A 16,736-nucleotide genomic window follows, 5' to 3' on the forward strand; every position below is an offset into this window, starting at 1 on the left:
TGTATGAAATTGATGTGCAGTTACTGTAATCTGAAAATTGCGAATCACACTGCCTTTCTGAAACAATTTGTTGCTAGTTATTTTCCTACAGGTATTTATCCTCTCAATGTGTAATGAGCTATGATAGCAAAGCATCTGGGGAAAATGAAAATTTATTTTTGACACCATATAAATATGAACTTTCTTAAGGGAGTTGTGAAATTGTTTTATGTTCGTGCTCCAGATGATGCCCTGCCTTAATCCTTGAACTAGATGCCAAGTTACTCTAATGAAATGTCCAGCTAATGTATGTACATTGGTGAATATGTAAGTCACTTTGGTCGAAAGCATCATGTAAGCAATGAAATAACAAATCCCTCTTTATATTCCTACGGTTCATGTGTTACATTGTTCAGCTTAACATGCTGTTTCCAGTGGAAATGTTCCTATTAAGATCTACAATGAAGCTGGTCATTTTAAAATAAAGATGTGATTGCTCTGGAGAACGAGTTGTTGATGGGTTTTTTTTTTTTTTTTTACAAGTTCCTGTGCAATGCTAGTCTGTAAACAGTCATAATTAAAAATTCAGGGTGTACCTTCTGCCTGTATCACGAAATTGCTCTTAGTATTGTATATACTTAAGAGTAATTACAGAAGTCTCAGGCAAACTGAAGTTGTCTGAATATACTTTTTCATTTTTGCAAGTCCCTTTAGAGTGAAGCAATTGCCAAATAAATGATACACAACAGGTTGACAATCTAGTTTTACATAACCAGCCTTTCCAACATGTGGCTTTAGTGCCCCTTAGCCCCAGTTCCTTTTTTGTTATTTTTAAAGTTGCCAAGTAGGCATGGCCTAAACTGAGAACTAATAGTGTAGATGAGGAGCTTGAAATGACAGTGTAATAAAATGTTGGCACCTGTTCTACACACCAGTTCAGTGAAATTCTACTTGGCCTTTTATATATATTCTTTTTGTCAGCCCATTGTAACTTTGATCTTTGTGAATTAGTGACCCCATGTTAAACACCTGTTTTATTTACCACCTGGTACACCATGTTTGTAATTATTGAAATGCCTGGAGGAATTGTTTTTATCTCTATTAGAGAAGATGTTCAACTATCTGTTTTAAAATATTGAAGTTGTAGTATAAGATGCTAGAATTCCAGGTATTAACTATATGGTGAAATACTTTTTTTTTTTTTTTTTTTTTTTTTTTTTTTTTTTTTTTTTTTAAAAGCTGGGTCATCCTTTTTACTCACTGTGTAGACATTTGCTGAATCAATTCATTTAAAAAGAGTAACAAATGGCAATGCCTGAAAAGTTTCATGGATGAACAAAAAAAAAATATATATATATATATATATATATATATATATATATATATATATATATATATATAGGCCTTCATTACAATCCATTCTAAGCTTGTTTATTAAAAGCATACAATCCATGAGTTACAATAATGTATTGATATCGTTAATACAAAGACCCTTAAATATGGATGGCATACATACTGTCTTAAATACCAGGTCAATGCTACATATACAGTAAATGTAGTAATAAAACTAACATCTGAAACTGTAGTGTATGGTACTCATTGTCTGTAATCAGTCAACTGTCTAGCAGCATTGAGGGTTTTACTAGTAAATGCCCTAATTGATGTTACACTATGTATGCAGTAACATTTCTTTTCACCTGCACTGCTTTTGGCACCTGTGTCCAGGCCTCCATTAAGCCTTGGGTGTTTTATTTGGACCTTCTGCAATCTTGAATAAATGATCTCAACATTGTTCTTATAAATGTCAAGGTACTGTAATTGAAAAATGCACCTTGGCCTGCTGGTAAAGTTTAAAAAAAAAAAAAAAAAAAAACGGATGATCTGAGGCCAACGCTGCATTTTGGTGCAACAGCTCACATATGAGGCCCATTAAATTATTTACAACCTTTAGGTAACAGCTAGTAAAGAGACTTCAATAGGCACAATGCTTTAGCTGTTCTGCTGTGCCCTGTTCTGTTGACCAGTGTTTTAAGGGAAAATGTGATTCCTTCACTGGTCTCATTTTCATGTCCTGTATTCTAGAGGCCAGTCTACGGTTAATGCAAAAACTGCTCCTACCGTGTTCATAATAAGTCATATTTTAACTATGTGTGCACCTCTTCTTAAAAATGTGCCTTGTCCATATGCTTTTGATTTATAATCATCTCAACCACATATTAATTCGACTCTTTCCAATTACTAAAATTTACATAACCATTGTTTTACTGACCCAGTTTCTTTCCCATTTACAAAAAAAATACATGTATAATGTGGGTTCTGCAGTGATACTGTGAATTCTGAGTCTTCCGTGAACGTGTATTAAATAATATAGTGAGGAAAAGGGAAAATTGTCTCTGAAATGAGAAACTGGCGAAGCACCGTGTGCGTGTGTGTAATTGGGAGGACCTGTGAGAGCACAGCACACCCACACACACGCGCGCGCTCCTGCGCAAGGTCACGTGCCGCTCTTCAGCACCGTGGACAGCGCAGACGAACCCCAGTCGGGTTCAGAGAAGCGCCGCCCACATCCGGGTCACTGTCCGAGGACCCCTGGAGTGAGTGAGACATCAGTGCGGTTCACGGTTCTTCACATGCGCGAAGAGCCGCCAGGTGGACGATCTGGAGTCGGACCCGGATCGCCAGTATTTCCCTGCTTGTAGGCGATGTGCACGACCTACATAGATAAACGGGTTGTTACTGGACGCAGAATATAGTCAGTAACTCGCAAAATTACTTTCGTAGGAGATTCGTATAATATAGTTATAGTTGAAGTGAAGCACACACTTGTTCAGAATGTTGCTGGATCCTCCAGGATCAAATTGCCAAAACCATGGAAATTTTCCTAGATACGCTCAAGGTAAGTTGTTTTTTTTTTAAGTGTGTATATAAATTTAAATTATTTACATAAATTCTTTTAGTTTGTTTTTTTTTTGGCACAACGGTAAAGCGAGAAACGCTGTATTCTTGACATAATTTATACATGAATGGTACAGTGGCTACAGTTTGACAAGTTAAAAAACGAAAAGCGCTACCCACCTGGTAGCTAATTCTAAATTCCCATGGAAGAAAACTTCTCAGTGTGACAATGGAGAACACTAAAGTTCATAAGAATTCTACTTTATTTTGAAATGCTCTTATTAATCATGCAGCTACATTTTTGAGGTCGTTTGGAGAGGGAAAAGATCTCGACGAAGGGGATTATTTTTTTCGCTGCGTGTTCTGCGTGCGAGAAACGTTATGAATATATAATGACTGCATTGTTGGTAAATCGCGTGAACAGGTGTTGAGCGCGCGCCGCCCTGTCGCACCACCATCGCTCGGCGCTGTCGGCCCTGGTCGCGCGGAGCCCAGCGGTGCTGCTGCTGCTGCTGCGGCGGCGGCGACTGTGACGGCAGCCTTTGTACCTGCGGGCGGCGCGCGGGCCTCGCGCTCACCTGTTGCCGAGAGCGCGGGGTGTCCAGTTGCACACAGCCCAGGTGACAGCTGAGCAGGGAAAGCGGACACGAAAGCGTGACCGTCCGTGAAAGCCCAGTCCACAGCTGCGACTTCTGACTCCAAAAACAATTGCTTGCGTGTATTTTCCACGTTCCTGTGTTGCTTTTCCAGCTGATTCACACCGATGATTCATTATACGTTTCAGAAACTGAGAAGTGCGCGTGTTTGTACTTTTATTCTCTATTTATTCTCGCTGAGTTTAAGCAAAGAGATCTTCCTCGGGCAGCAAGAAGCTTAGGGGTTGGAGCCCTTACAGTCTGAAGGTTGCTATTTCGAATCCCTCTCCTCGGAAAGAACTCTGACTTACCATGAACTGACGCGGTACCCTGCAGCGTAAATGGTAAATCATTGTAAAGTTGGATTTCTGACACTTTTAAGCCGACGTGAACAAACAAAGATGTCAGACAAGTAAATGTTAATAAAAGTACCATGAGAGCAGGTTAAAATGTAGCAAATGATACGCAATTAGTTTTATCCTTCTGCTGAACGAAATTGATTTGGTGCGGCTTCACTATGTTTGCTGGAATTTATTTTTTTTTCCTATTTCTATACATATTCATTATGGGGGGGAGAAAAAAATGGCGTATTATAAATTAGTTTCTGAAACCTTCTGTTGTATATAGAAGCAAAAACAGCAGTTTCTGCCATTTACTCTGAGAAAGTGACTCAAGTCGCCTCCCTCATTTGCACATTCCTCGTCCTCGGATCATAAGCATCCCTCATTTTATTCCATTAATGTCACCCGACCCCTTCAGATGTGTGCGATCAATACGACATAAAAATATCATTAGGGCTGCAATATAAGGAGGAACATTGAAGTGTCGCGCACCTCTCACCGAAAAGCCTTTCGTGTACTGTGGAAACGCAGACAAATGTGGCATTGATTTTGATTTCTAAATTCATGAGAGGGCTGGTCAGTGACTGGTCAGTAGATGGTCTGGTTCCTGAGTGACTGGTCAGTGACTGGTCAGTAGATGATGAGTGGCTCCGCTTAGTCTGATTTCCCTGGACGATCTTTGGAGAAATAAATGACCCTAAATATCAACGACAATAAAAGTTGTGCCCTGTTGCCTCTGAACGTTGTATAATTGAGCGTCCAGTGTTTCCCACAAAAAAAAAAAAAAAAAAAAAAAAATGTCAGCTGGAAATAAAACTGCACGGTTTATTTCGCGCCGTGCTAAAGGAAACTATTGAAAATGTATAATCTATCATCATTTAGTAATTATTATCAGTAATTCATTGTAGTGACAAGGAGAGCTAGTATGTGAATAACTTTGAACTTTCGGAAGTGAGAAATTTGACCCTATAGTTTCCGAAAGAAATTGCGCAATACATGTGCGGCATATTTTTAAAAGTTTCTACAAATGTACACCTAAATTATTGTCGTCAAATGTTAAAGTCGTGAAATTAGGGCATTACTCGTTACGGCAAAAAGATGCTTAGAATAACCTATTCTTACACATAATTTTAATTTGATATCTATTTTTCACCTGCATTGGATGACTCATATAAAAAGTACACACACGTATAGTATATTTATGTAGTATTTATAAGTTATAAAAAACCGTAATATACATTATATATATATATATATATATATATATATATATATATATATATAATTATATAGAGAGAGAGAGTTAGTAGGGTGGGATATAGAGTTGTTATATATATTGTTGGTTAAAATTACAATAGTAGTTTTATACATTTATGTATGTGATACTTTGGTGTTTGAATAAAATGTTTTGACGGTATACAATTATTTTCACACTAAATGTCATCTGTTCATTCGTATTTAGCTCAAACGTTTAGTCAGGCGAGTTACAGTGTAGAATAGTCAACTTTACAGTGATTTACCCATTTATACAGCAGCCTACGCTTACCCAGTCGGTTGAGTTTAAGTAGCTTCAAGGTCTTACAGTGCGAGTGGGATGCGAACGAGGATAATATCGTGTTCTAAGGCAACAGCCCTGGTCACTACAGCACCTACTGGCCTTAGGTGTAGATCGCAGGGTGTTGAACCACAGGGAGGATGTAGCGCGCAGCTTCTCCGTCTCTTTCACTGCGGAGAGTCCAGAGCCAAAGGCCTGTGCGCCTTCAATACAGGCACATATAATTAATATATTGCGCGCGTCTTAGTTTAGTTGTTTCTTCTTCCTTCTCAACGCATGTCCAGTTTTATTTCATCATTTTTTGCTTTTCAGCTGGAAACAATCCCTAGTACGTTCTGTTTTACTTTCATTTATTTCAGTAAAATGTACTAAACACAACAGACAGCACAGGCGTACACACGTAACGTAAGGAGGAGCATACAGCACTATATATATATATATATATATATATATATATATATACAAACAAATATAGCATATATTATTCGTTTCTTTATATATACATATATAAACATACTAAATGATTAGCTTCTTGTTATCGATTTACGCTGTTTCAGTTGTACGTATTTCTTGAGAAGTCCGTAACTCTATTTAAAATGGGAGTATAAGTTTAAAAAGCAATAATGAAATGTATGTCATTAAATATACCAATACATTTCCGTTAAGAATCAGTAACATCAAAAAGTTTGTATTAAGAAATTTCCCCGTATTCTGGAAAATAAAGCATCGCGTTATTTATTTATTTATTTATTTTCTTCCGTGCCACTGGGGAAAACACTCTCCCGAGTCCCGTTCATACTTTTTTAGGGTCAAGATTGTCACATTTAGGTCAGACCAACAGGGACCGTCGTGATCATATTAAGTTTTGTTCTTTAGTTAACAAACATAATAAGCGTGATTTCTATCCAGATAAAATGGCAAATCACCACCTGACCCCACAAACGACACGACCTGCTTTTTAAATTCGATTTTCTTTTTAAACGCACTTTTGCCTGTTCTCTCTACCCCGTCGATGCTCGGTGATGCGATGGTGAGCTGATCTCCGGCGCTGATTGGCTCCTCACTGCGGTCATCATTCGCCCCCCGTGCCGCGGAGTGGGGGGTCGGGTCTTTGGACTGGACGCGTGTGTGGATACGGAGCGTTGTTTTTCTCAACGCCTTTCGCCCCGTTCCCTGTGGGCTCCCACGAGCCGGGACTCGACCCGCAGAAGACAAACGCGCCTAGTGGATTCGAACCTGTCGGGCTCGGTGCAGCGCTCCCGGCCACCATGCAAAGTAAGAGCGCTTCGAACCGGGCGGGAATCGTACCGGTATTCGATTCGACTCGTAGCGCCGGGATTCAGCGGCGCGCTTCCGTCCGACAGGCGTGGGGAAGGAGGGATGGAGGGTCAAACGGGGTCACTCCCTTCTCGGACGTGGATGTCGAATCCAGCAGATATGTTATAGAGATGAAACCTTCATTTCTCGAACCATGGGCTACACGTGTGCAGCAGCGTTCGGCGGCTTCGGGTGTCCTCTCCTACTTACTAGTTGTCCCTCTTCGCAGTTTTACAGCAAGGCCTCGCGGTGATTATTTTGAACTGAGTTTTACCCTCCGAGCTGCCTGTCACCGGTACTTTTTTTGCGGTATTCAGTATTTTCTGAATTCCTGTCTTCATTACTGTAGTCTAATGTCCACATCATATGCCGCTGCGTGTAAGTGCACTTCCACATGTCAGTTGTTACATTAATTGTGCTTTGCCATTTTAGGGCATTTAAAAATAAATCATGTGCTCATGGAAATTTCTGTTAAGGTATTTTAGGATCATCCTAAAACCGGGGAACAATTCAACAATTGCGTTTCATTCAGAATTAATCGGTGCACAAAACCACGTCATGATTTTCCTGCATGTTTACAGTATGTCGGAGTATTTATACATATCGCATCGCTCATAAATGTCAACTGAATTTTCATTTTTGCGGAGTTCCTACATATTATTGCAGTGTAATGGCAAAAAGGACAAGCAGCCAACTGTTGTCACACACGAGTGTGTCAGTTATTTCCAAGGTAATTGTAAGCAAGAATTTTGTGGTTTTTTTAAGTGACAAGACTCGACTTAACCAATTTCCTCTTGTAGCAATTATATCAGACAAAGATCAAATGCTCTACAGAGTAACTGTTTTAAAAACAATTTATCGTTTTTACCAGCACAAACAAATATTTTTCCACAAAGGAGATTTCAATTTTATTTATTTTTCATTTCTACTTTATTTGTAAACAACTATAGAGCTATAACTAGCTACCGGTGAACTATTATATAAATGGATTATGGAATATGGACATGTATGTTGAGCCCCATGGCCATTGTGGTATAGCACAGAATAAATGTAAATGTGTGTGTGTGTGTGTCCTTCTCTGGCAGAGATCCCGCTGTGTGCAGGCTGCAATCAGCACATAGTGGACCGGTTCATCCTCAAGGTGCTGGACCGACACTGGCACAGCAAGTGCCTCAAATGCATCGACTGCCAGACTCAGCTGGCTGACAAGTGCTTCAGCCGGGGAGACAGTGTGTACTGCAAGGAGGACTTCTTCAAGTGAGTGCTTTTCTTCTCCATTACACCATTACCTCTTTTGCCGTTTTTTGTAAGCAGATTTTGTTTAAAGCTGCCCTTTCGTTTCAAAGTAATACCAATTAGAGCGGCACGGTGGCGCAGCGGGTGGCGCAGGTGCTTGGCAGCGCAGGAGTCGTGCGTTTGGACATAAATTCTGTCTCTGCTCAGTCTGTGTGAAGTTTGCATGTTCTCCCCATCGCCATCTGGGTATGCTCTCACAGCCTGAAGACGTGTTTCCAGTGGACTGGCGACTAACCTCCGTGTGTTTGTGTGTATGGGACTCCCCTCCCATGACCTGGCGTCCTGACTACAGTGTAGGGTACCTGACCTAGTGGCCTGTGCCTCCAGGAGAGGCTCCTCTTAACACTCCGCCATACAGTGTTAAGCGAGAGGTTATGCATACTAGTGATGGGAAACTTTCAGTGGAAATCTATTAACTCACTTTTTCGTGTTAAAAATTATTCGGCACATGTTGCATAGTTCATATGCATGACAATATTGTTCTGTCCTTGCGCGACAAGAGCCACGTACAAAGTGTAGAGACGTATAACAAGACCCAGAACGACAAATTTGGACTTTGGATCCAGAAACAAAAGCCCAGCGGTTCTCGTTTCAATCATTGTGTTCGGAATGAACTCCGACTCTTCCTCAGAACTGCTGAATCCCTTTAACAGTCTAGAACGAGGCGTCTCAAAGCCCGTCCCTTTCTGTCCCGCTTCTCCCCGCATCTCCGGACAGCTCCATGCATTTGCATCGCACCATCTGTCACGATCGCGTTTGTCGGCTCTTTCCGATCAGTTCCACACGCAGCTACTGGTGCGGTGAGCGCCGGCACACACTCTACCCGCTGTCCTTTGCAGCGGTGCGTGTGCATCTCTTCGCCTGTTGGTGAAATACACTTCAGTAGACTCTTAGTACGTCACTTTGGAGAAGAGCGTCTGCTAGATGAATGATGGTAAATGTAACAACAGTAATGATAATCATACTCATAATAATAACAAATCAGAAGGGTATTAGGTGGTGTTAGTGTATGAGTTGTACTACAGTACATGTAATATTTTGTTTCAAATGTAAAAATGTAACTTTATACACTGGTAATTCTGTTTTGCTTTTAGAGATGTAATATTAAAGGCAGGTGGACATGGGTGAGAAGTGTACGTGCAGTGGCCTGTTTCAGCGCTTGTGTTCCAGCCGGATTCATCATGTACCATAGTGCAAGAGTGAACGCCTTTGCTTTGTCATCAGTGCGCGATTCATTTCCAAACTTGTGCTTTCCAAAGGAGATTCGGAACTAAATGCGCCGCGTGCCAGCAAGGTATTCCGCCGTCGCAGGTGGTGAGAAGAGCGCAGGACTTCGTGTACCACCTGCACTGCTTCGCCTGCATCGTGTGCAAGAGGCAGCTGGCCACTGGGGACGAGTTCTACCTCATGGAGGACAGCAGGCTCGTGTGCAAGGCCGACTACGACACCGCGAAGCAGAGAGGTGACGTCACGCCCACGTGAACGCGCGCGCCCGGCCCGTTCGCCCGACCTGTTCCCCTTGCGTAGGGACGCTATGTGGCGTGGTGGTTGGGGCTGCAGTACCGTGCGCGTTCCCGCTGTAGAAACCTGAACCGGAACTCCTCCAGTAGGGTACAACGAGTAAATCAGTGTAAAATTGATTATGTAAAAATATTTAAGTCTCTTAGGGGCAAAGGAGTAGCATAATAATAATAATAATAGTAATGATAATAGTCTTGTGTGTGACTGCAGTGCTGTGTGTTACAGGAATGCTAAAATGATACGGCATTTAACACAAAGTGGGATTTTTAAAGTAACGTGTACATAATATTGATTAACACATTGGTAACGGGTCCTAATCACGTGTTCCCAGAAGAGAACGCTTTTGTTTGTTTGGGTAACAGGGACAGCGCTCGCGAAGCGCTTCACCGCGGCGCATTCGTTCACGCTTATAGCGCCGCGCGGCAAAGGCGTTTCGCTCATTTCATAAACATTACATTTAAAAGTGTAATTGCGGTGCTGCGGCAGGGAAAGGCACACGACGGGACTTGGCCTTGTGCTCATGGAACTCTTCCGAACTCTACGAGGAGGAGCCGAGGGATTGCGCGGAGCTCGTGTGAACCGCTGTCAGCTGGGAGCTTCATCGGCGGCGCCGGCGGCTCCTCCATAAACATCTTGACCCGGCGCGCGCTAATAACGCCGAGGAGCAGCCCGCAGATCGATAGTCCGCATCCTCTGTTGATCGCAAATCCGAGTGCAGCCCTGCAGAAAAATGATCCCCCCCCCCCCCCCACCTGAGAGTCAGCACATTCCACACGGTGATTAAAGTGTGCGCGCACTTCACCGAGCGGCTCCAGAGCAGACGCGGGTTACGCAACATTCCCACTTTTTACACTGTATTGTGCCAGCGGGTGGCGCAGTCGTTAGGGCTCGTGCCTCGCAATCTCGAGGTGGCCGGTTCGTTTCACTGCGCGATCAAGGTTCTTATGCTGAACTAATAGTTAGAGCATCCTGCAGCAAGGGGGTAAATTCTTGCAACGTTAGTCTCTTTTGACAGAGGAGTCAGATAAATATACAGTAAGTTCAGAATCTTTATTTACCAAGTGTGCTGACGCACACAAAGAATTTGCTTTGGTGCTTCCAGTATTACAGACAATAATAACAGTATTCACTGGAATTATTGAATAAGGAAATCACCGAAATAAACGTGAAATGTGTGATCCAGCGAAAAAAAAAAGCATAAATCCTGATTTCACAGTTTAGAAAGGGTGCCAGACGGGAAAAAAAAGCCTTTCGGTAGAATTTAAGTAAGCAACAAATATGATTTAGTACAATTAACATTCCAAATGTAGCCTACTTACAGTCTGTATTTATGACACTTAAATATATTTACACGAAGGCAAAACGAAAAAGGAAAAGATATACATAATAAAATATAATGTATATATAGATATCAATACATATATAGATAACATATTTGACGAGTAATAAATCTGCCTGGTACGAAGAATATTGCACTTTATTAAATTATATACTGCATTTTTGTAGCATTTTCAAGAATTTTAAAGGTTTTCTTTCGCACAAGTGAAATCTGAAATATTTTATTTTTCCTTTGAGAGAGCAACATCAATAATTACTCCATGCAAGTACTACATGATTTGTGAAACAATTAATTTTGCTGTTAACTGGAGCATTTAAGAATATTTAATCGTATCAAAATATACGTACTGATACAGCTTGTTCTGAGTCTTCTGCAAATTTCTTTTGTAGGATCATTACACTTTTTTATTTGCACTATTAAAAATACTCATGGGAAGATACAGTCCGAACGCCGATTAATCGGTTGAGTCCGCAGATTTGCAGAGGTTGCTCGTTTAATTTGTACTCAGCTTAAGATGAGAAATGTGGGCTTTTGCTTTGCGCTGCAGAGTCGGATTCAACGGCAAAGAGACCCCGAACAACCATCACCGCGAAACAGCTGGAGACCCTCAAAACGGCGTACAACAACTCACCGAAACCGGCCAGACACGTGAGAGAACAGCTGTCCTCGGAGACCGGCCTGGACATGAGGGTCGTACAGGTAACAAGCAATGAGCGGCAGGTGGCGCAGTGGCTAGTGCTCTACAGGCCTACTCCCCTTGTACACTCTCAATCAAGCTACTATTCTTAGTACCGTTAACCATATATATATATATATACTGGTTTGTGGTTATGTATATGGTTACCCTGCTGTATAGATAAATCACTGCAAAGTTTATTATCTAACACTGGAAGTCGTATTGGACAAAATAGTCAGATAAATAAATGAAGAGAGCATCTTTTGCTGGTTAAAGAAAAAGCAATGCGATATATTCCCTCCAGGAAGCAGGGGCTGGAGTTTAATGTTTTGAATTTACGGCGAGCTGCAGTCCGATGAAGTTCTCAGCTCGGAGTGTTTGGCTGTTAAGAAGAACGGCGCTCGGAGACGCTCGTTAAGCGAAATACCAGGAAGCGCGTCCGCGTTCGGGTGTCCGGGCGCCGCGCGCTCGTATATAATGTTTTATGTACCTGTGTTTGCAAGGACACCGGCGATCGCCCAGACTACACGTGCTTTTAGCAACACACGCGTTGTCTGCTGTTCTGCGTCGTGCAGCCGCTCTACGCACACACGGTCCTCCTTTTTTTTTCTTTCTGTTCGGGAAAGAGAAGAGCGCGCAGAAACTTGTGGCTGTGTGGTTGCAGGTGCAGGACACGGTTAACACATTTTAACACACACCTCCTAATAAAGTGGCTACTACTGCCATGTTCACGAAATGCGTTGGAAATCCCGTGCAGAGAGTGCGCACACTTTCCCCGTTCATTTTAACTGTCCATAATAATGTCATCGCGATCATCGCTGTACGCAACATCTGCTTTATGTGACTACATAGGCAGCGCTGCGGGTCGCTATGCGCATGCGCTCAGCACCAGGCAGGTTAAGGACAACTAGTTGTGTCCGGCGAGCTAATGACGTGTGAGATAAATCCGGCGGTGGACAAGGGCGCAGGGACTCTTACATTAATGTTCTGTCCCGCCGCTTTAGTTTCCCGCTTCGGATAAAGCAGGCTGTGCCCTTTCGATGTAAATCATCGCTCAGTAATGATATACTTTTAGAATAATTTGAAGTGCACGCGCACTGTAAATAAATGTTGGCGATTTCCAGAAGAGTCAATGAATGAGCCGCACACACACACAGTGTGCATCATGTGAGGAGCAACAATTACTGTAAATTAAATATTAAATATCCCCCCAGATACTCGGTATAATAACTAGAAATGCAAAATTAGTGTTAATATTATGACTAATAAAATATGAGGCATAAGAGAACCCATGTGATGCTCCATGGCTTATTATTATTATTATTATTAAACTGTTTTCTGGTAGTTTATGGCATGCACTGAAAATAATAATAGTTAATATTTCTTCAGTATTGTTCATTTTTGTTAAATTGTTTTCATTAACAAAATATATTTTATATTTTTCTGGATTACAGGTGTGGTTCCAGAACAGACGTGCCAAGGAGAAGAGACTGAAGAAGGATGCAGGTCGCCAGAGGTGGGGCCAGTACTTCCGCACCATGAAGCGCTCTCGGGGAAACTCCAGGTCCGATAAGGACAGCATCCAGGAGGAGGGGCTGGACAGTGATGCCGAGGTCTCCTTTACAGGTACGGCAGTTCAGCGGCGAGGGACGGGGCAGAGAATCAGGGTGCCGCTTAACTCCTCACTCATGTTTAAGACCTTCAGAGCAGCAACACAGCTCACTAATGTGGGCCATTGTCGCCAAGAAAGGCCGTCACCACTGAGCATTCTTAAGGGCGAGGTGCTGTTAAATCAAACCATAATAATAAACATTTAAACCAAATGTATTAGCTTGAATTTGTTTTACAAAAGGGCTCAGAGCCCAGAAGTCGTGGCGATGATGTCAAATCATGTGTCTTTGTTTGTTTTGCATGCTCAGATGAGCCATCCATGCCAGAGGTCAGCCACCCCAACGGAATATATAGTGGAATAAGTGAGACGTCTCCTGCCGTCGGTCGACAGGGAGGAAGCCATGGCCCTTTCCCCCTGGAGCACGGGGTAATCCAGACGCAGGATCAGTACCGCGATGTCCGCGCCAGCAGCCCCTACGGTCTGCCCCAGTCCCCGGGTTCCATGCAGGCTTTGCCAGGACACCAGCCGCTTATCTCCAGTATAGCGTACCCTGAATCAGGGGCCTCCATTGTAACCCAAGGAGGGGCGCCCCCGCTACCCCCTGGCATCCGAGTCATTGGCGGTGGAAATGGCCCCAGTTCAGACCTGTCCACTGGCAGCAGTGGAGGCTATCCAGACTTCCCTGCTAGTCCAGCCTCTTGGCTTGATGAAGTGGAACACAATCAGTTCTGATCACACTGCGTGCGGACAGTATTTTCAGTGCAAAGGTCAGCAGTTTGTGTTCTTTCTGACTAGTTACTGGTTTAATGAGGAGCACAGCAACATGAACTGGTTTCTCGCTTGAGAGAAGATGTCAGGGCTTTTGGCACAGCGGGTAAAGCTAATGTCACACAGCTCCTCAGCTGCTTGATGGGTGTTGGGGTTTGCATGTTTGTCCCCATGTTTGGACACGCCAGTCATGCACGGAAGAAGGCACTGGCAAACTGCTTCTGTTCTTTGCTGGCCTTGGAAACCATTCAGGTGGTCGCTACGAGGAGGAGTCAGTCTTGCCTCCATGACTCATCCTTCAGGATATCAGCGTGCTCTTTGAGACACTTTCTACTGTGTTTGCGTCCTGCTTCTGCAGTGGACTTTCTGTCCACAGCCCAGTAAGAAAATACACTGGAACAACATGAACCTTTGATAACTGTTTTTTATGAACAACTAAAACGTGATGCCCTACTCCAGCAGTCCATCGCTCCTGGTGTCTGCTTGTTTTTGGCTGTCCATCAAAGGCATCTGAGAAACGTTCTGTTTACTGACATTAGATGTTTGAGAAACGTCAGGAAATGGACCAAGAAGTAATCGACATACGTGAAACCTCTGGATAAATAACTTTTTCAAATGGTCTTATTTTCTTATTCAGGAACAATGAATTTATTACCTCATCCTAGATGTTCTCCAAGTCTAGAAAATGTAGTAAAAAGTACTATGGGATCTTCTCAGTTATGTAAAATAAAGAATTGTTTTTTAATTCTAGCAGAAAATGTTGATCTTTTTATAGCTGTGTCACTTTACTCGGCCTAGTGTCTTTAATCTGATGTTTGGCATGGCTGTGCTGGGACTTCAGCGGTTTCATCATGAGCAGGAAAAGAACCTGCTGGTCTTCACTGATCTCAAGTCATAACTCTTCTTGTGTCTCTATATGTTTTGCTGAAATACAGTGCTACTTGGAATATGTCTCACAGCGGCTGACTGTTGCCAAAAGTCTGTTTATTGGAGTTTTTGCTCTGCTTTGTTTTCCAACTCTATGGACTTTCAGCTGAAAGTAGATATATGGACTGCAAAGTGCGATGAAGAAAAGGTGTAGCCTGGTTGTACGCATATTATCCCACATAATGAATAGTACGTTCCTGCATCTCTGTGTCCTCCAGTATGTCTTGTTTGTTTCATTACACTGAAGCTATCTGGGACTGGAAGGCCCAGTTTACTGTTGTTGTTTGTTTTGTGGAAGTTGTTCTAAGGCTTTTATTCTCAAGGAAATAGATATTTAATAAATCTGTCAGCAATATCCAAACATCACTGCTTATGAGTGTCTTGTTTAGTCTTTTATCGTAACTTCCTGAATCTTTTAGTGTTATTTGTAAACCGCATGCATTTTTAAAATTTTGAAACTCGGTACAAAATTATCTTTAACACAACCATCGCTGTGTTAATGTTAATGTGGGCAGCGTAGTTGGGAAAGCTGCTGCTTTACATTCAGAAATCCCCCATTGGAATCCTGCCTCCTGCTCTAGTACTCTTGAGGAAAAAACACTTAAGTGACACAACAAACGTGCCCAGCTCACTAATCATGAAAGTTCGTATAATAACGAAAGTCATACCATATAATGTACGTCATGTATTGAAGAATATTTCAAACCTCTCTTTTACCCTGTGGAAAAGCCCTCTGTCTCACTGCACAAGCCCAGGGTTAACAAGTGTCTCTAGCCTTTGCTTCTCACGACGTATTGCAGCTGTAACCCGCTCTTGTGGTCATATCCTCTTCAACATTTATTGAATCCACCAGTGCATCACACCGCAGCTTGTACAACTCCTGGTCGAGGGCTCTGCCGAAATCTCACTTGGACTCCAGAAATTCCCTCCTGTCCGGTCTTTTGTCAACTGCCGTTAAGCCTCTTTAACTGTTACTACAGCTCGAGTTGCGTTCGACCTGCCAGTGCGTTCCCGTGTGCCTTCCGCTTTGTATCTCTGCACTGGCTTCCTGTAGCTGCTCATATCAAGTTCAAAACTCAGGTTAGGGTCTAAGGAACAGTAGAAGAACTACCATCCCAATGAACAGAGTCGGATCCATTCCTAAACTCCAGCAAGAACACTTGTTTTCCTCCACCTTTGGCCACTTGTTCCTCAGCCTCACAAAGGGGTCATCTAAATCCCATCAGTTCTCATTCTTTGCCACTGTGTGGTGGATTTAACTCCCTCTTTTCCCCAGAGCTGCTGAATCCTTTCCAATATTCAAGGAAGGTTTCAAAGCTCTTCCCTTTTTAACCCATTTCCCTCCCAAGCTCCTGACATGTTCATTTACTAGTCCTTCAACACCTGCTACTTTTATCAACATATTTTCCTATTCATATGTCAGTTCTATAAATAGCTACTGGAATATGCAGGCTATAAAAATGTCAGCATCGAACAAACACACTATGCTTCAGTTATCGTGTGTGTACTTAAGCATTCTTTCTGTTGTGGGATGCAATTTTGTTTACTCTGAGTTTTATGTTGCTTTGGAGAAACAGAAAGTATCTGCCAAATGCATACATTCAAAAATGAATGTAAAATATCTCACCACCCTCCAATGATAAAACTGTTGGGATGCATATTTTGTATTTATCAGTTTAAAAATATTCTCATGCCAAATGTAAAAATTATTTAGAATGAACTGTCAGCACTTCAGGAGTGGTGTTGTGGTTTGGAGCGGTTGCCTTTGGCTCTGGAGGTTGCTGCTTCAGTCCCTGCCTCCAGCTATGGTGCCCTTGAGCAAGGTACTTGCCCTGCAATTGCTCTAGTACCTTCGCCTGGCTGTGTGCCTGGGTA

The 16,736-nt window shown here is 42.5% G+C and overlaps 1 protein-coding gene across 3 annotated transcripts; it reads left to right on the forward strand.

The window, feature by feature from the left end:
- Positions 1 to 2,627: 2,627 nt before the first annotated feature.
- On the forward strand, positions 2,628 to 13,898 carry LOC108938506 (LIM/homeobox protein Lhx3-like). 3 transcript variants are annotated; one of them, XM_018759088.2, is made up of 7 exons: positions 2,628 to 2,879; positions 3,667 to 3,674; positions 7,808 to 7,979; positions 9,278 to 9,480; positions 11,426 to 11,577; positions 13,009 to 13,180; positions 13,474 to 13,898. In XM_018759088.2, the coding sequence occupies exons 1-7, from the start codon at positions 2,812 to 2,814 to the stop codon at positions 13,896 to 13,898; spliced, it is 1,200 nt and encodes a 399-aa protein (XP_018614604.2). In that variant the 5' UTR covers positions 2,628 to 2,811. The 3 variants fall into 3 exon arrangements, with proteins under 3 accessions (XP_018614604.2, XP_018614603.2, XP_018614605.2); XM_018759087.2 differs by lacking the exon at positions 3,667 to 3,674 and having other exon boundaries at positions 2,628 to 2,875; XM_018759089.2 differs by lacking the exons at positions 2,628 to 2,879; positions 3,667 to 3,674 and adding an exon at positions 6,664 to 6,680.
- Positions 13,899 to 16,736: the final 2,838 nt, after the last annotated feature.

The sequence above is a fragment of the Scleropages formosus genome, chromosome 17 (genome assembly GCF_900964775.1).
Source record: "Scleropages formosus chromosome 17, fSclFor1.1, whole genome shotgun sequence".
Lineage (NCBI taxonomy): Eukaryota > Metazoa > Chordata > Actinopteri > Osteoglossiformes > Osteoglossidae > Scleropages > Scleropages formosus.

What these genes read in the sequence shown, in the direction of transcription:
- LOC108938506 (XM_018759088.2), top strand. Translation starts at nt 2,812, where the DNA reads ATGTTGCTGGATCCTCCAGGATCAAATTGCCAAAACCATGGAAATTTT. An exon ending in TGGACATGAGGGTCGTACAG is followed by an intron (nt 11,578 to 13,008) that starts GTAACAAGCAAT and finishes TCTGGATTACAG; the next exon opens with GTGTGGTTCCAGAACAGACG. An exon ending in TGCCGAGGTCTCCTTTACAG is followed by an intron (nt 13,181 to 13,473) that starts GTACGGCAGTTC and finishes TTGCATGCTCAG; the next exon opens with ATGAGCCATCCATGCCAGAG.